This window comes from Lacerta agilis, chromosome 7, assembly GCF_009819535.1.
Source record: "Lacerta agilis isolate rLacAgi1 chromosome 7, rLacAgi1.pri, whole genome shotgun sequence".
Lineage (NCBI taxonomy): Eukaryota > Metazoa > Chordata > Lepidosauria > Squamata > Lacertidae > Lacerta > Lacerta agilis.
In genome coordinates this window covers 68996687-69017341 of record NC_046318.1, presented here as the reverse complement: position 1 = coordinate 69017341, position 20655 = coordinate 68996687, and the positions used below count along the sequence as shown (strand labels likewise).

Sequence of the window (20655 nt, the reverse complement as noted above, 5' to 3'; positions counted from 1 at the left end):
AGAGCATCCAAGGAAGCTTTCAGTTGATTGACAGGTTCATATGGTGGAAAGAGATCTTAAAGATATGATACCACATTGCCAGAACCATGATTAGAATTTTGTGTCTCTTTCTGCGTTTCCCATATTGCTTAGTCCAGGTTATATTGCCAATATGAAAAGGAGCTACTTGGTCATTTCTGGGTAGGATCAGTCTTGTCTCCAATTCTAAGAAATTAGAAACATTTCACTGCGATAATCAACTCCAAACTATTGTACATAGCTGTTTCATGTTTGACTGTATCATTTACATTGTATATGCATGGAATGTTTCTTGGAATGGGGATATATTGAGATATATTGATACTGTTTGTTATAAGTGTTCTCAGAAACTGAAATAGAAAGTTATAGAAAAAAGATAAGAAGAAATTAGAGAACTTGCATGCTAACTGGAAAATATTGTAGAACATGAAGCAGCAGCAATTGTCTCCTTTGACTGGACACTAACAATATAAGCGTTAGTTTATGAAAACCAATCTAATTATAAATTAATACTAAACACTTCTGTGATACAGTGGTACCTTGGTTTACAACCATAATCTGTTCCAGAGATCCGGTTGTAAACCAAAACAGGTTGTAACCCAAGGCACGCTTTCGCCAATGGGGCCTCCCCCCCCCAAAAAAGGGTTGTAATAAAAAAATGGGTTGTAATCCCCCCAAAAAGGGACACACACTTCTGGGTTTGATGTGGTTGTAATACAAAATGGTTGTAATTCAAAACGGTTGCAAACCAAGGTACCACTGTATTATGTTTTTCAAGATTTATTTTAAGTAATTTAATGGATAGTATTACTTAGCATTGTACCTCTTTTAAAATTCATTTGTGTTTGTGAGGCTTGTGTAATAAATTTATGTTGGCTCATGACCCAAATTTGTGTTGGCTCATGACCCAAGAAATATGCACCAAGTGTAGTAACGAGAATAGTTCGTTGGAGCACTTTTCTCACTGAAAATGGTAATGTGGAAACTGGGGATAAGCAGGTGACACAATCAAGCTCATCTCAGAGTGTTATTGTGTTAGTGTTCTGCTTCTCATAGACATTTTGATAGCCGCTGGAAACACAATACTGGACTAAATGGGCCTTTGTTCTGATTCAGTAGGCCTCTTCTTCTGCTCTTATGTCCATTAAAGTTTTCTAATGGATAACATTGTCAATATGTAGACACAAAACTAAAACACTAGTGATCCAGGCTAATAGTTTTCCAGCTTTAATAGGAGATGTATGCATTACAGCTTTTATAGGAGATTAAAGGAAAATGTCATACCCATATTAACGACCCATTTTATAAGCCATATATTTACATAATAATAAGGCTCAGGTGAGCGATGCTCTCCTGCTTATTAAATAATGTTTGTTCAAATTCTCTACCACAATTCAGTACCTAAAATGATGTCACAGATTAAACAAAGCAAATCTATTGTCAGCGCTGCATTTCTGACCTATAAAGGATAATAACATGGACAAGAGTATTTGTGAAAGTAAATGCAAACAAAAAGTTCAGAGCGAATCAGGTATCGGGAGATAGGCAAACACAATGTTTAAACAACGCACGGAATTATAGTAATTCGTAAGAAAATGTTTTACATGTGTATGTAATACCTATAATATTAGGCATTCTATCATACAAGAAGGCACAATTCAACATGGAAGAGCGTCTCCACCAAAAGAAGTGGAGAAGTGTGGTATCTGAAGAAGTGTGCATGCACACGAAAGCTCATACCAGGAACAAACTCAGTTGGTCTCTAAGGTGCTACTAGAAAGAATTTTCGATTTTGTTTCCACCAAAAGAAGTAAATTTGACCCCCCCCCCCAAAGTATTGCAACACTTCCTTGTATGTGCTGGTTTTACCATTTAGCAGGACATATTAGGATAATATTACTGGAAAAGACATGTTCCATCTATCATATTTCTCTGTCTTTTGCAGCTTCAGTATAGAACCAAACTATGACTTTCTTTATATCTATGATGGACCAGACAGCAATAGTCCACTAATTGGGAGTTTTCAAGATAGCAAATTACCTGAGAGGATAGAAAGTAGTTCCAACTCCATGCACTTGGCTTTTCGGAGTGATGGATCTGTTAGTTTTACGGGTTTCCACTTGGAGTATAAAGGTAAGTGAATGTAACTGTATTGCAAATTTTGGACACTCTAGTGCTCAAGATTGCGCTGTTTTTTATATTCCTACACACACACACACACACACACACACAAGATTTGTATCAATTTGTTCATTTAGTTATTGGTGTCATAATTGATGTCATAATTTGTACTTTAGCAAAAAGATGACATCTAGTTCAGTTTCATTGGACTACTGATATAATCAGACAATATCGTCAATGTACTGTGTTTTATGAAGTGTGTGAAACTATCAAAAATCATCAAGCAAAATCACTATCTAAGAGTTATATAGTTTAGAGAAACTCACATGGGTGTGATTGTATGGGGAAAGACACATTTGTATTTGTAGGTAGAGAAATTATTGTAACTAAAACTGCATACTTCATCTTACTACAGCCAAACTGCGTGAGTCCTGCTTCGATCCTGGGAATATAATGAATGGCACAAGGCTTGGGATGGATTATAAATTGGGGTCAACAGTCACATATTATTGTGATGCTGGTTATGTTCTTCAAGGATACTCTACACTCACTTGTATTATGGGAGATGATGGGAGACCTGGATGGAACAGAGCCTTACCAAGCTGTCATGGTGAGTTTGGGGGCATTGAGTTAGGGGGGATCAATCTAATTCCTGATTTGGAGGAAGAAGTATTTGATGTTTACATTAATTTTCATAACTTCTGGTTCCCCTGACTTACCGGTGAATCTCAATTTGTGGGGCCGCATAACACTGGGGAGCAACGGTGGGCGTCACCCCTGTGGCAGTGGATGTTTGGTATGCATCGCACAGCTTCAGGGGTAGGGTGGGTATTCTCTCTACCCTGTGAGCCAATTGGGGTTGCCGCTTCAGAGTACTTCATTTTTGGGGTCTGATCCCAAGATTTAAAAGGAGGCCTGTGTCTGTTCTCTCTCACCTTTCTTTGTCAATGCATACCCACCCAACCACTCCTCAACTTTGTGTTGGTCGAAGTGGATTTCCTGCTTGCGGAAATTCCACTAGCAGCTTTGCTATGGACATTTGTATGTTGCTGCTTTCAGTACGAGAATATTATTTATTTATTTTATAAACTCATGTTGGATTGGCTATAGTTTATTTTTATTTTTATTTTTAAATTTAATCCTTTATTCTCTGGGTGGTTCACAAGATAAGAACACAAAAGGCACAATAAAAACAAGAACAAGAACTAAACAATAAACCTCACTCTCCCCCAAAAACACATTTAAAAGGGTATAGGATATTAATCAGCCAAAGGACTGGTTGAAGAGGAACGTTTTCGTCTGGTGCCTCAAGGTGTATATTGAAGGTGCCAACTTAACCTCCATGGGAAAACATTCCAGAAATGGGTAGCATCTTCTGAAAAGGCCTGTTCTCGTGTTGCCATCCTCCAGACCTCTTGTGGAGGAGGCACACAGTGTTTGATTGCATATGACCATATATTTCCTACAGTTACGTTTGAGCCATCTCCCAGTTTGTTTTCTCGCCCTAAATTCTGGGTTTATGAGGGCACGGAGCAGGCTCCATGATGTAGGAGAAGGCACTCAAGGGTGATTGTGTCAACAGCTTGAGCCGTTCAGATGTTCAACAGGAGCTCCAGTCATATCAGCCAGAAAATCCCCCAGAGACGTCTGGAAACTTCATAGGTCAACCCACCTCTACAGAGGAGAAAAGATGCCGAAAGCCTGAATCTCAACAGAAAATGACCTGACCATGATAAGGGACCGATGTCAATATCCCCCACTTCCTTCCTTTAAAAAAAAAAAAAAAAAAAATTATTAATTCATTTTGTTTAACACTTTTATAGTCTACATTGGTTTGAGCCCTACACTCTGGAACAGTGGAAAACAAGCCAGCTGCATTTCGCATGAGACAGCTGTTCAGTTATTTGAAGATGGCTATCATATCACAGGTGGCGCTGTGGGTTAAACCACAGAGCCTAGGGCTTGCTGATCAGAAGGTCGGTGGTTCGAATCCCCGCGACGGAGTGAGCTCCTGTTGCTCGGTCCTAGCTCCTGCTCACCTAGCAGTTCAAAAGCACATCAAAAGTGCAAGTAGATAAATAGGTACCGCTCCAGTGGGAAGGAAAACGGCGTTTCCGTGCGCTGCTCTGGTTCTCCAGAAGCGGCTTAGTCATGCTGGCCACATGACCCGGAAGCTGTAACACGAGATGAGCACCGCAACCCCAAAGTCAGACACGACTGGACCTAATGGTCAGGGGTCCCTTTACCTATCGTATCATCTCTCAGTCTTCTTTTCTCCAAGCTAATCACTCCTTGAAGCATTCTTTATAAGTCTTGGTTTCCAGAACCTTGATCATCTTGATCAACCTCCTCCACATACGTTCCAGATTGTCAATAGCCTTAAACTGTGGTGCCCAGAACTGGACATAGTCTTTCTTTCTTTTCTTTGGCCATCACTGTTCCAAGTGCAATCTGATGAAGGCAAGTAATGGGCAGGAGTATTTGACCTGGAGGAAAAGTGTGTTATGGGCCAGATTAGCAACAACCACAGTTGTTCAGCAGTATTTGGAGAACAGGTTCCCCATCTCTACACATTGTAACTCCGTGTGATTTGATGTCTGTACAATAACCCCAAACAGTCTTTACTTCATTTTCATATCCTAACATAAGTTTTTAACAAGATTCAATAAAATTTTACTTTCTTCTTTTTTAATTAAGCTAATGGAAGAAGGAAAGAAAGCTATATACATTTCTCCAATGCCTCTCTGTATTAAGTGTGACTTGCCTTTGGCTAATATCCTTATTTCAAATGTCCTTGAAGCCTCTCTAATAATTGCAGGATGTGAACCAAGTCCACAATCTCACTCTCATGTGAATGAATGCAAAGATTAACCAGGCTAATACACTAAGCCATTTGGCATTTGATGATGGCTTTTAAAAGCAGAATATAATTAAGGTGTGCAGATTAAACTTTTTGTTTGACAAAAGATAACAAGTGATGATTTTTGTCAACTTCAACAAGTGCATTTCTTTCTAACAATATTACCTAAGATTGACCTTTCACGTAACAAATATCAGTTGTTTACAAGATAGCATTTTATTGCTCAGTATTGTGGAAAACCCCATTTCATGCTGAGAAGGATCCAAATCATAATCAGCATCCTATCTGAGACCAAGAGCAAAAGCTTTTTACATTTCCTCCTTAAAAACAAAACAGGAAACTACTATGTGTTACTTGCATGGGGGGCGGGGGCACCCATGTTAGACTAATGCTCACAGAGGGGATTCATAATTCATTATACTTACAAGTGCATACAACACACGAGCACAAGATGTTCCACAATAAATTCATAAAGAGTATCTTTTCAGTTTGCTTCCCAGAGCCTAAAGTGTCAATGTTGGGGCAAGGAATACCCTCAGGCTAAGCACTTGCTCCCTCGAGGAAAAAGCAATGCCTGCTAGTGGAACAGGCTGTCCACTCATTGCCAGAACATGTGAACCATCTACAAACACTGCCTTTGTCTTTTCAGGATTCAGTCTCAGCTTGTTGACTCTCATCCAATGCATTACTGACTCCAGACACTGGCCTACACATCCATACCCGATTCAGATGGAATGGAGAGATAGAGTTGGGTGTCTTCCACATACTGGTGACACCATAGAATGGGGGAGAGGGGAGGGACATTTTCTTCTTTTTAAAAATCCATCTCTATAGGTTTGTTGCTTGTGAAATAATGGAATATCACACACAGAGTAGTGTACAGTAGGGGGTGTAAAGATAAAGGCCCCCTGGACATTTAAGACCAGTCAAAGGCAACTATGGGGTGCAGCACTCATCTCGCTTTTCAAGCTGAGGGAGCCAGCATTTGTCCACAGACAGCTTTCTGGATCATGTGGCCAGCATGACCTCATGCTAAACTGCTTCTGGTGCAATGGGACACTGTGACAAGTGCCAGAGCGCACAGAAACGCCGTTTACCTTCCCACCGCAGTGGCACATATTTATCTACTTGCACTAGTGTGCTTTTGAACTGCTAAGTTGGCAGAAGCTAGGACAGAGCAATGGGAGCTCACTAACGTCGTGTGGATTAGAACCACCGACCTTCCGATCAAGCAAGCCCAAGAGGCTCAGTGGTTTAGACCACAGCGCCACCCATGTCCCAATACAGTAGGGGTGTAGAAACAAAATGAGCCAGTGGGTCAAGCAACTATTTCCACACTTTCATAGTCTTGTGTAAAATGGTAATCTTACCTCTTCCTTTAGATATGTGACAGGTTGAATTGACAAGTGTGTCCATACTAAATCATTAGCAGGCTTTTCAGCTCAAGCTACATTGGCCATTTTGGGTTTGAAGTCAGCCTGTTTTGAAAGTATCCCTAGTTAGTGTTAAATCACAATTCCTGGTTTGGTTGAAATGACAAGCATCGACTAAAAGTGGAAATTGGAGAAGGCTAGGTTTATTCATGTATTACAAAACCATATTTTAGTGGTATGTCTAGGTGTGTCTGGTTCTCAACCCCTTCTCATCTCTTGAAGTGTGCCTTTAATCTTTGCTTCTTTAACAGAAATGACCGTATATATTGCATTTTGAGACTGACTGAATAGTGCTATTAGGTGACCAGTGAAGTTATTCTGCTGCAATTATTTGATTTGCATCTTTAGATCATAACAGAATGTAATATTATACATGTTGTGACTCATTAACATTGGCAGAACTTTCCTGTGATACTTAGATATAGCATAAGCTTGTGTGAAATAAGCATTATGCTAAAATACCTCTGAGCTCAATTTTACTTGAAATGGATACTTACAGATGAGATTGAGTCTCCAGATAATGTAATTAAATCTTTAATAATGCTCAACATTATTGCAAATTCCATATGTAATTTGACACTTAGTTTCACTGCAGATAGGTTTTGCTCAAGAAATAGAACAGAATTTGCATATAAGATTTACCTCATTTGAGAATTAATGCTTTTGTGAAAAAAATATTTCTTTCCACACTTTCTTCCTCATTTTACATGCCAAAGAAAAGCACTTTGAATGTACTAAAAGCTAAACCAGAACTTTTCATTCAATGTTTGTTTAGTTTTGAGGGGGGGGTACGCAAGAGCTTAGGGCTGTATCTAAGATTAGTCATATTCAGAGAAGTATGCTAGTCATACTCAGAGGAGAACCTTTGAAATGAATGGACCTTAATTATTTCCTCTAATTTTAATCGTCTGCTGCTCTGAGTATGACTAGCATTAGATACAGTAACAGGTAGGTAGCCATGTTGGTCTGCCATAGTCAAAACAAAATTAAAAAAATTAAAAAAAAATCCTTCCAGTAGCACCTTAGAGACCAACTAAGTTTGTTCTTGGTATGAAAGCTCATACCAAGAACAAACTTAGTTGGTCTCTAAGGTGCTACTGGAAGGATTTTTTTATTTTATTTTATTTTATTAGATACAATATTTAGTCTTGTACACACCGGAATTTGAACTGTGAATCCATTGAAATCTGTTGTGATTTTTAAGCGACCACACATTGCACTGCTACATGTATAATATGCTTGAGTGTTCTAATGTTGTATGGCAATAAAACATCCAAAAATGGTTCTAATAAATCATCAGATTTGAAAATGACAGCACAGGCCACCCATACAAACACAAGAAGAGCCTGGGATGTCAGCCCCAAGGCCTAACTCATCTAATATTCTGTTCTCAGGGATCAATCAGGTACCTAGAGGAAGCTCAAAAAGCAGAGCATTATATCAGTTGCCCACATGATCCATGCAGCAACTGGTCTTGAGAGGCAAAGCCATTCAAATCCATTGCCCTAAACTGGGGCACAACCTAAAGAGATGCTAAGTGTGAGGTGGGTGTTGTTGTGGCTGCTCATTTCTCAGTTGCTCAGCAGCCAGTTTTAATAAATAATAATAATAATAATAATAATAATAATAATAATAATAATAATAATAATAAATATTTATATCCCGCCCTTCCTGGCCAAAGCCGGTCTCAGAGCGGCTAACAAGAAGTAAAAATAGCACAGCGTACATAAAATCACACATTCAATTCAGAATCAAATTAATGGCAACCATTGGGCTAGAGTTCTATGAGGATTACAGAAGGAGAGAGGGGGTGAGACTGTGCCTTGGCCAAAGGCCTGGCGGAACAGCTCCGTCTTGCGGGCCCTGCAGAAAAAGTCCTGCAGGGCCCTGGTCTCTTGTGACAGAGCGTTTAACACAAATACATGAGAGACAAAAATGTTTTTGAAATTAAAATATTAAAAAGTTATCTCTGGTATAGTCCTATCCTCTTTCAGCATAAGTGGCAGCTGAAATCATGGTAATTCTGCCCACCCCTCCACCCCCAGTTTGCCGGGCGTTTTATTTTAGTTTGTGGTTTTTGTTTTAGAATCTCAGTGCATGACTCGCAAGCATTAGGGATTATTTCAACCAGATATGCTAATTGTTGTATAGATTAGTTTCTCAGAACTGCTAGCCTTTGTCAAATTTTCTTGCTCTGGCAAAAACATAATTATTACCGCAGTTTTGAATGGATTTTGCATTACAGATAGTGGAATAAAATTTAATATGCATAAATTCTCTGGCATCTTGTACAATTAATTAGAGGGCATTTGATAAGCTAAGCCCAAAAAAGTGTCTTGTGTAGAGCCAGCTGCACTTCTGAAAGTGTCTTGGGGGACACAGAAGGCAATTAAGAATACATCTTTCCATAATAGCTAGTTAATGGTTTCTGATTTTATAGCAGTATATAAATATTTATATATACATAGAGAGAGGGGGAGAGAGCACAGTACAGTATAGATATATATAGATATATATTTATATGCTTAACTTTGCACAGTAAAAAGATTGGCCCAAAAGGCCAGTCACTTTTTTCCTGATAAAGAGGAGGGGGAAATCCAGGAGGTTGACATAAGATTCATAATAGAAGGACATAAAGGTTCTTCTTCTTCTCTCAAAGCACTAGAACTTGTAGAAGATTCAGGACAGATAAAATAAATACTTCTTTAGTGCTTAGTTAAACTATGGCTCTGATGGCCACAAACTTTGGATGACTTTAAACAAGGATTAAGCAAATTCATGGCAGGTAACTCCAGCGGCGGAGCAAGCTGATGGGGCGCCTGGGGGGGGGGGCGCATGTGCCCTGAGCCCAGGGGTGGGGCCAGCCGCCTGCGGGGCTGAGCGAGCCAGGGCAGGACGCTCCAGTGGAATTTGCTACCAAGGAGTGTGGTGGAGTCTCCTTCTTTGGAGGTCTTTAAGCAGAGGCTTGACAGCCATCTGTCAGGAATGCTTTGATGGTGTTTCCTGCTTGGCAGGGGGTTGGACTGGATGGCCCTTGTGGTCTCTTCCAACTCTATGATTCTATGGGGCCTCCTCCCACTTAGTCACCCTACAGCTGGGGGCAGGGCCGGCGTGTCCATTAAGGCAAACTAGGCAATTGCCTAGGGCACCAAAATGGAGGGGACGCTGGCCAGGCTTGGGCGGGGGGCGGGGGGGCTAGCAGCAGTTTCTCCGCTGTAGCAAAGAGGTGCTGCTTACCCCCCCACACACACACCACCCCCGGCTCCCGCTAAAGCAGGCTTTGGCGGGGGGCAGGGGGTGGGATGGGCGAGCAGCAGCTTCTCCGCTACAGCAGAGAAACTGCTGCTTGCCTCTCCACCACCCCCACCTCCCGCTAAAGCAGGCTTTGGCGGCGGGGGGCGCCAGAATGTGGTCTGCCTAGGTCGCAAGAAACCCTAGCACCGGTCCTGGCTGGGGGGGGAGGCAGCAGGTGGGGCAGCGCGGAGGCTGCGGGCACCAAAGCCACCGCATCACTCCCGGGAGAGACGTGTGGCTCAGGTGCACTGCAGGCCCCGTGGTGGGTGCCGCCTGACATTTTGTCACACCTCTCAGTGGTGACACCCGGGGCGAACTGCACCCACCGCACCCCCCTTCCTCAGCCCCTGGGTAAGTCTACCCATAGTTGAAAGCAGTATGCTCCTGAGTGTAAGTTGGTAGAATCCACAGGAGGAGGGAGTGGTCCTGCTTGTACGTTTCCCATGGGCAGTTGGTTGGTCACTATGAGAACAAGATGCTGGACTAGATCTTTTCATTCAGGGTCAGTAGTAAGTAATAGTAAGCAGTGAGTAGTAGGGAATGAGACAGGATCTTAGGTTATGCTATGCTTTTAATAGGTTATGTTATACTCTGGATTATGTTATGTTTTAATAGATTATGTTTTAATAAGGATGAGAGTGTTGGAGATATGTGCAAATGTGTATGGTAAATCCGGTCTTTGGGTGTTTGATTTTCGTTGTTGTGTATACTGTGTATATATGGACAATGACAATAAATAAATCTTATCTTATCTTATCTTATCTTATTCTAGGGAACAAATTATTCCATTGGGACATGTTTTACCACCAGTTCCCACTGATTTTTATGGGACGTTATAGTCACTAGGAGAATTAAGTAGTGAAAATTGCTGCTAAAACATGCCCCTTGGGAGGATTTATTTTGTCAGGTTAGGTCTGGAATAAATATTAGGCCAGGCATATGGAGTCGTCCCTTCCCCCCATTTTTCTTTCCCATTAACATGTTTTAGCCACAAAGCAGCACCAGTGTAATCACAACAATTATAAAGTTGTATTCATTTGGAATGGAAAGCAAGTGGGGGGGGAAGCGCAATAAAATTGTGCTAAGCATTTGTATTTGAATTTAATAAATTTATACCCTGCTCTTCCTCCCAAAGGAGTCCAGGGTGACAAACATACGAAAGATAAAACAACAACATTTTAAAACAGCCTCAATACAGATGAAGACTAAAGTACATTTACATTGCCAGACCCTCCAAGTGTCCCCATTTTCCAGGAACACCCCTGATTTAGAGAAGCCTTCCAGTTTTCTGATTTGATCCCAGAATGTCCCACTTGTCCTTAGGATGTCCTTATTTTCATTGGAGAAATGTTGGAGGGTATGGAGGTATTTAATGGTGTGTGGGTGTGTGCTGGAAGTTGCCCAGAGTGGCTGGGGCAACTCAGTAGATGTCTGGGGTATAAATAGTAAAATCATGATTATGGAATGGGACATCCCTATTTCCATCAGAGAAATCTTGGAGGATATGCATTGCCTATTTTATTTCTTCAGTACCATATTGTTAAAATACACTGGATCTTTACTTCCTAGCACCTTGTGGAAGTCGTTCTACAGGCTCCGAAGGCACAGTTTTATCCCCAAACTACCCTAAAAACTACAGCATAGGACATAACTGCATTTACTCCATTGCTGTCCCAAAGGAATTCGGTGAGTAATATGTCTTTAATTTGTGTTTTACTTGTTAGTTTTACAATTATTGCTTTCCTAGCTTTACACGGACGTTGCAATTATTATATCCAGCAATCTCAATTTAGCATCAATAACTGCATATTGGGGGGGGGGGGAATATGGGGATGCTTTCATAAAAGATGTTGCGATCTGTTTATCCAGTTATTTTAATTACAAATGTTTTGATGGGTGTGTGAGTCACTCAGAAATGTTATATTGGTTGCTTAAACTTTATTATTGCAAAGAGGTGGCAACAACTTTAGGCGCATCCATATGACATGTGATCGCAGATGTGCAGGTCCTTTTGGACCCGGAAGAGGGAATAATGGGGCCATAATAGGGACATAAGGGTGCATAAAGAGGGGCACCAGTTGGGAACTGCTGATAAGATTTTGAATATCATCATATATTTCCTAATGGTGAAGAAGTGTAGCAGTGCTTGTATGTCGTGCACATTGGAATGTATGGGAGACATCTGCTAGGTGAACAGTTCATTGAGTGTGTGAAATACATTTTCCATATATTGAGGGAAATCATCTGCTGAGGAACAGGAAGATCCATCTAATTTTATGATAAGGATGTTTATGGCTTACAGCCAGGCATGCAGTCGGTTTGTAAATAGGTTGAAATGGCTGTGTTTTAGACTGCTGTCTGCTTCATTGGCCACTGAATTGATGTAAAATGTATGGCTGTGTTTTGCTACGGACTGAGGGATCATTTATATTTCTTGCAATAATTTATATTTCTGGATATTGCTGACGTACCAAAGACCACTTTTGGAATTGATGATTTCCTGCACAGATGTTTACATTTGTTTCAATAATTTATAACTCCCCACCATGTTAATGTATTAAAGGCCAGGAATTAATGGTTCCCTGAACAGATGTTTTTAGCCTATTTATCATGGATGGCACATAATAGTTTTCCTGGCATTTTTTTTTATTATTCTGTGTCATAGACTACTGAGATTGCCCACATGTATATAAGAAAAAAAACTGAAATGCTGTACAGAAATGTCATGAAATGAGCCCCACTGAACATCACTATAATGTGCATGTAGCTAAGTACTGTAGATGTGCAAATGAGTATACTATATGATATTTAATATACAATCCTATACAGTATCCACTTTCCTGAGAGTAAGGTTTATTCGAATCAACATTATTTGATTACTCAGAAGTCACATTCTTGTGAAATCAGGACCACTAGGCAAATTCAGCAGTAGGATTTGACACAAAATTCAGAAGATGGCAACTGAAAGGTGTTAAGACTGTATGAGAGAGGAGGGCGGGGAGATGTTTTAATGTCAAAACCAGTGTTGACACTATGGTTAGGCAGCCTTACAATGTTTAACTAAAAAGATTTGCTGGGCGTTATCTGGAAAGGGCAACAAGATCCAAGTTAGTTAAAGATTGTATTAATTTGTTCAAGGTTTCTGATCCACTCCACTCATTGCTGAGTTGCTATGAATTGGACTCTTGCTGCTGCTAGCCAGTAGAAAATATTCCCATTTATATATTATCCTTTGGCCTGAAGCTATTAGATTTTCTATGCAAATTTGAAGAGGTAAGGCAAAAATATGATCCAATTTATTTATTTAAAGCATTTTGCCCCACTCTCCTAGGCTCACATGAGATTAATACAAACTGAGAAGCTCACCTACTGGTCAACAATCTAAAAGACACAACAAAACAGGGGAAGGGGTGAAGAGGGAGGAGAACATTAGCTGGTATCATATACAGAACAATCAATTAAAATCTTTGGGTGTTACTGTTTTTTTAAAGGAGCAACTGAATATGATCACAGGCCCATAATATGGATCTGATTTGGAACGACTTTAACAAAGTGTGTGTGGTTTTTTCCTACCTGTTATATGTATCTGGCATTATAAAATTTTGTTCCACTGCAAAAACTGCAGAATGTTGGAGGAGGTGATCCTTGAAATCTTTTCCAACTCCATAATTCTGTAAAATTTTGAAATGGTGCAGCTCTTTTCACTTTCATATTTGTGGCTTATTTCACAACCTTAAGTTAGCTTCTACCTAGAAGGCCTCAAATGTGACTCTGTCATGCAGTAAATTAGTATTATATTTCTATTTTCCAAGCCAGTGTGGCCTTTACTGTAAGTGCGTATTTCTAAAGCTGTGTGGGGTCACAAGCTATTTAACATGGCCTCCAAAAATGAAAAGTCAGCACTTCAAAGTTGTGATTGTTGTTGAAAAACAAACAAATTTGGGTATCTCAAAGACACAATCCTAATCAATAGCAACTTGTGTGTTTATTAAAGCATTTATATACAAAGTGCCACTCAGGGTGGCTAACACCATTTATAAATTACAATTTTGTAAAAGCACAACTCAAAAACCAGCAACAATGATATACAAATCAAATGCAAAATGAAACATAAACAGATAATAATAATTTAACTATTAGGCTAACAAACGTTTCATGGAGTAGGAATAAAAGCAATTTTACGTTCAGGTATTCAACTTTTCATGGCTGAATGTGAAAAAATCACAGCAGTGTAGCCTTTTTTCAATGTTTCATTATTCTGTCATGCAGAATCACAGCTTCAATATTTCATGCTATGACGGGTTTAAGCTAGAAGATAAATGATTCACAAAAGCACACAGCATGCTATAGGCAGAATCTTTTGTAAACATGGAGGACTCATCATCTTTGACACTTTCCCACTGATCCTGCAGAAGGGCGCAATGATCACTAATTGTTTAACACTGTGGTCCTCCACTGATTAAAATTACTATGCTGTTGCTTAATTTTAATCTCTCTCTCTCTCTCTCTCTCTCTCTCTCTCTCTCTTTGCTGATTCACTAGTTGTACTGTAATTGATGTTTAGCAATACAACATGCAAGGGGAAGCCCATGGAAATTAGTAGAAGATTTGATGGCTCTGTATGCAGCTCACTCCTTTGTGAGGTGGGGTGTAGCTTAATAATGATCCTGTGGCTTCTGCTTACCAGCTGATCTTGGCCTGAATCCTTTCTACTTGCACACTCCTGAACTGACAGAGATGGGCACCTGGCATTACTTAGAAATTTGTTTCTGACAGGTGTTTGGGTTTACCCTCTTAACACACCATTTAGTTATATCTTTCATGACACTGGAGCATGGCTGGGAGCCAACATGACATGTTTAGCTTCTCCCCCCCCCCTTTCTATCTGCCCCCACTCCTTGGAATTCTGAAATGCTGCTTTAAGTATAAATCCCCAGAGCAATAAAGTGAAATCAGAGCTGTGCCTTCTAACTGCCCTTGTGGGATATTTAATATTTTGTGAACCCATGCAGTAGGTGGGTAGGATTTGGGGAATTTAATGTGTGTGCATATGCATGTGCTGTGATACATCTGTACATTGTGAAATTTCATTTAAGCCATGAAACCTTTTCTATATTACACACACACACACACACACACATCTGACAATTTATTGTTTCGTATATATCAAGAAAAACCCTTGACTAACCATGTGTTCTCTTTCCCTTCAATAACATGTCTGCACCCATTTCCCATCCCTACTCCATTCTGTTACTGGCATCATTTACGCATAAAGTCTGCCCATAGATGCTCACATGTAGACACCTTCAAGCACAATTTATACCCCTTAGCCATCCACACATAATGTTTATTCATTCACAGACCACATGACGCATTCACACATACACACACTCAAGACGCAATAGTCATCATCATTACGGTTACCCTCCCAACTATCAAAATGTTACCGCTGCAGAACTTTCACAACATTTACATTACAATACTAACCCCTAACCTTGTCCACAAAGCCAGATTGACAAGCTGCTTTGGAAGATGACTAAGCTTGGTTGAGCATTCTTGATCCTTGGTATCCCCGTTCTACTTTGTACCACGGACAGCATGCTTAAATGGGTGCTATGCAGTGTTTTAGATAGATATAGTGATTTGTTTTAGGATGCTGAGTTGCATGGTTCAGTGGGAAGGTGAGCATGGACCATTAAAAGTCTTAAGTTTATGTCTCCATGCCATTTTGATATTATTATTATTTTTAAAAAAAATACTTTAATTTATTTTCATTTTGGTATTCTTGCATGATTTTTAGACATTAAACCATTTGGTTTCGTTGGCAATGTTCACTTCTGATTGATTTCAATCTCTTACTCCACCTACATGTGTCATATTGTCTTCAGTACCTATTCCTAGAGCCACACATGAGGTGATCCATGACATATTTGAGATTTCCCATAGGAATCACTGCTTTCCTAATAATAATAATAATAATAATAATAATAATAATAATGAAATTTGCAGCCACTCTCGTTTTTTCACATTTGAACTATTTTCTCATGCATTTTTAAGCAATTTTGAAAGTAGCATAAAAAAGAATTGTATGGAAGAAGTAACACCGACAGGCCACTAACAATTTGTTGGTGAATGGTCTATAAAAGATTGACTATTGCAAAGCCCCCCCCCCAAAGCAAGCACAAAATCTCTTCTGCCAGCTGAGCAAAAGCAACCAAACAATGTTGTCAACACACATTATCTCTCTTAGAGTGTTCACTGAGTGTGGAATCTACAGACAGTTTAAAAGCCATGTCATTCCACAGTTACTTCGGCAATGTCACTTTTGCTTTAAAATGCATTTTGCATTTCAAAAATCATGAAGATTTATCTTGTAGTGGCAGGAAGGTGTTATCTCAGAGGCTTAAATTATGAGAGACAAGTTCTCTCGACTGAACTGGATGCTAACAGAATGATATTGGTTGGGCGGGGGGGGGGAGGTGAACTTTACCAGTAGGCCAACCTAAGGTTGCATTACATATTGGAGAAGGGGATGGCTGTGTATCCAGGTTCCTCTTCAGTTCAGTAAGATCACAGGGGAAAGGAGGATATGCTAAAATAAAGCAACGTCAGGGATGTGAGGAGCATCGGGGGGACAATTGAGACCTGGACAGCGAGCAGCCTATTGCATCTCAGGTAGCCAAGTCTCTAGTATGAGGACAGGAACTTATTTTAAAAGTGGTAAAAAAATGGAATGGAACGGAGATCATGCCTGATGTTTGAAGCTGTGAAGTTGGAAGATCTGATACTTGGGATGTAGAAGAAAGAAATGTTTTGTTGTTTTTCACATGAGCCTAGCTATTCATTGAAGTAATTTGGGGAAAGCATTCTCTGCATAGCCACACCTTCTGAGGTGTCTTGCCTTTGAAATGTTCTCCCCCTGGAAGACTTACCAGGAGACTACTTTACCGCCTTTCTGCACCTGCTTATTTCCTTAGGTCTTTCAATTTTTTAATTATTATTATTATTATTTTAAAAAACCATTCTCTTGTTATGTGCTTGGAACTTTTACTACTTTAGGGGACAATTCTACAGCCCCATTGAGTTTACTGGGGCTAACCTTGAGGTCTAAGTGTGCATAAAGGATTGCAGCCTTACAAAACAAGCCTGTTGTTGGGCCAGGGGACTGAAGCTGTGAACCTTTGAAAGCTCATTTGAATACAGGCGGCAACCATCTTAGGCATGCCCAGCTGACACATGGTTGTTGATGCACAGGTCATTTTGGACCTGGAAGACAGCAGAACAGGGTTGGAACTGGGCAGAACGGAGACACGGGGGCACTTATACGCACTCTGCCGACAAATGTAGGGGCTGCCTGTATCTAGGAGAGCCTACCCTATCTACTTAAAAAACAAGAACAACAACCCACAAAATTTTCTACCATTGTTTTCAATGGGATGGCATACTGACATATATCTGCACCGTGATGTGAGTTCCAGTTGGTATGGCACTGATCACTGCAGTTCTGTTGCATCTTGAAGTGGTAGAAAAACTTATGTGGTTTTTTGTTTTTTTTAAGAAAAGAAAACCTTATGCTGCTTTGTGTCCTAAAGATAATTTCACAACCCCTGAAAATAGACAATATGTGCTTTTTTCTGAAATGATTACCAATATTCTCTCACACTCTCTCACACACAAATGCTGAAAAAGGCTGGGTCATATAATTTGGCCCCCCAGCACTAATATTTCTCCCCTAACTCATGCAAGGTTTTGTGCATCTGGTCACCAGTAGTAATTCTGAGAAAAAAAGCAACATCAGGGTAATTGCTGAGTCTAAGAGAAAAAACTACCATTGCTGAGACTAAGAAAGCAAAAGTATCTCGATCACAGTATCCCCAGCCAGCAGGTATCTGACAGATCACAAAACAAATTGGTGTTTTTTTCCACCCACATACTCAGTTAGATTCTTCAAACTCCACAGAGGCTCCTTCTCAGCATATCAGTTAGTGAAGATGCATAGCAGAATTAATTGCAAACATTTGAATGCATATCTCATGAAGGGAATGAGAATTTTGTATTTTGTGTTTCCCTCCCAGCTTTCTGAGTTTGCACTTCCATCAAGGGCTGTGACTATTTCGGAAGCATACAGGTGATTAAAAACCCCATGCACCATTTAAAGGAATATTTTAGACAGGGTTGTTCATTTGTTTTTGTTTGGCACCTTCCAAACAGTGTTTATTTATTACAAAATTCATATAAACACTTTAAGGCTGCATCCTCAGGGTTCTGAGAGGAGTCATGGGATTGTGTGGATCTACTTCTCCATAAATCAAGAGAGAGGTCCACCCTTGGAGAAAGAGGTCCAATCCACCACTGGTGCTCTGAGATGGAGAGGGTAAAAAGGAGTTGTGTTGGGGAGTGGATCCAGGCTTTGGTTCATATGGTTTGGCTACAACCACCCCTTCCTTTCTCTGTAGAAAAGACTCTGTTCTGCACAGCATATTATAATAGATTTATTTATGTTCTGAACATCACAAGCAAGTTGCCTTACATATATCAGTTTACATACCTAGGGTAAAGATGTGATGGCTGTTCCCCATTTTTTGAGAACTTAAAGCAGTAACCTTTGCTTTTTGATAAGCAAATATACCTGTTCTCCACAGATTGCAGATTTGCTGGACTTGTGGGCCATGTAAAGGGAAGCAATCCACAGGAGGGAATAAGTTATGTTGATAAACAACAATTATATTTTTATCCAGTAGCCTATCTTGGAAAACCGATGGCATTTTTGCTATAAAGTGTGTTGACTGGCGCATTGGAAACTCCTATATATGAATACCCTTAGAGTTTTTTAGAATTCAGTTTTGCTTTGTTCTCTTATTGCTATTCTGCAAAACCCAACATAAATCCAGTTGGAGACTGTTGTAAGCAAAGGATGAGCCGAACTTTCACAATAAAAAATGTACCTTGCAGCTCACCTGGGACTGTACCACTTCAAAATTCAGGTGGTGGAATCTACAACACTAAATGTTTCCCCAAGATGCTTCATATTCTCCCCCCCCACACACACACTCTTAAGCCTTTAACACTTTCATTCTTCCCACTCTCAAGTGAGAGCACTATACATATTGTTAATTTCAGCCCTACCTTGAAGACAAGATTTGGGTTGTCTTTTAAAGTGGCTATTTCAAATTCTTTGCTGATCACTGATGTCTATAGTTGTCCCTTTTAAATGTCTTTTTTACTTTACATTCCCCTTTTACACTTTTCCCACTCTCTCCTCACTGTTCAGATATATTTATTTGAGCTCCACTAAAGTGTTTAATATTAATAGGGTTTTGTTGTTGTTGTTCAGTCGTTCAGTCGTGTCCGACTCTTCATGACCCTATGGACCAGAGCACGCCAGGCACGCCTATCTTTCACTGCCTCTCGCAGTTTGGCTAAACTGCGAGGGTACAAAGGGTTTTGTACCCTTAGTTAAAAAATAAATAAAAACTCAGTAAGAAAGGGCCTTGGGAGTACAGTTCTTATACTTTACCAAAGACCTCACCATCTAATTAAAGTAAGATATAGTCTGCCACAGCATAGCACAATACATACAACTCATTTGTAGGTCTTAAAAGCAGCAGCAGCAGAAGTTACTAGTTTTAACAATAAAGAAGTGCTATCTCTTTTTTATTATCTTATGAAGCTCATTAACTGCGGAATGCTTTGTTTCTGGCAGTGTGCCTGAAAATCTTTTCAGAATGGTGGTCCATGGCTGTTTACATTTCCATTTGTTTCACTGAATTCTATCAAGCTGCTGTTGAGAACTAGAATAAAAATGTTGTGTTATATGAGTGGTAAGAATGTGCAGATAATAAAACAGGAGGCAGTATAGGGCTTGCTCACACAGATGTGTTAAATCCCAGAGAGAGGCTTGCTACATCAGGCTGCAGGTGGGGAACTTGTGTGATTGAATACAACTCCATACATAAAGATTTTCTCTACATAGAAGACTAGGTAGGTTGCAACCCTTCCCTTTGAAATCATTCCCCCCCCCCCCGGTGTGAACCTTCTACTGGCATCCAACCTGCTTGATAGATTCAGATTCACTAGCTCACTGAGAATTAGGCCACAGAAGTCCAAAAGGGGTGATAACCAGGGCTTGTTGGCCAATTGCAAACTAATGGGACAAACCAAATATGACAGATGTCTGTGGATTTGAACAAAGGGATTGTGAATGTGTGTGTGTGTGCGCGCGCGCGCGCGCTGCAGGGTACCAGATCATGTGCATGGGGCATTAAGTTGACTTCCAGCAGTTTTCCTGTTAACTGGAGTAAATGGAAGAATGGAATGCTGTGATTTGCTATCAACATTGTAGCCAGGGTCAGAGGGTTGAATCCAACAGTCACTGTGAGTGAAATGACTTCTAATCATGTGACAGAACTTCCTCTCCCTGTTCATTCCATGCACATCCCCACACTCCTCCCAAATCTGCTCCAGGGGGTTGGCGCAAATTGGAGGACATTGCGGGGGGGGCAGGGGGAGTTCTGTCATGTGAGCATAAGTAGTAATAATCACACAATTATTTTGTTGGATTTGGATACAACTCAGGGGCCTTCCATACCTAGATTTAAATGGGGGTTGTCTTTGCCCTAGACAATATTGTTTATAAACTAAACAGATTTGTTACACCTAAAGCAACACCTCTTGCCCTGGCTGCAGGGGCGTTGCTAGGGGGGCGGTGAGAGCGCTACACCCCGGGTGACAGGGGAGGGTGGGGGATGACAAGCGTCAGCCCCTCCCGCCACTCCCCACGCACCGCCGGTCACCCCGGGAGCAGCAGCGCTGCACGGACGGGGTGCTCCCTCGGCCATGCGCTGTTGCTCCCGGGGCGACGGAGCAAGCGGCGGCACGTGGGGGTGACAAGCGGCAGCCCCTCCCACCATTCCCACGCGCTGCTACTCC

At 40.6% G+C, this 20655-nt stretch overlaps 1 protein-coding gene across 4 annotated transcripts in view; it reads left to right on the top strand.

The window, feature by feature from the left end:
• Nucleotides 1-20655, top strand: part of CSMD3 (CUB and Sushi multiple domains 3) — a 567871-nt gene that overhangs the window by 418820 nt on the left and 128396 nt on the right. For all 4 annotated transcript variants that reach the window (XM_033155765.1, XM_033155768.1, XM_033155767.1 and 1 more), the window contains 3 exons: nt 1964-2151; nt 2555-2749; nt 11296-11412. In XM_033155765.1, coding sequence (XP_033011656.1) covers nt 1964-2151; nt 2555-2749; nt 11296-11412 — 500 coding nt within the window. The remainder of the gene's footprint in view (nt 1-1963; nt 2152-2554; nt 2750-11295; nt 11413-20655) is intronic.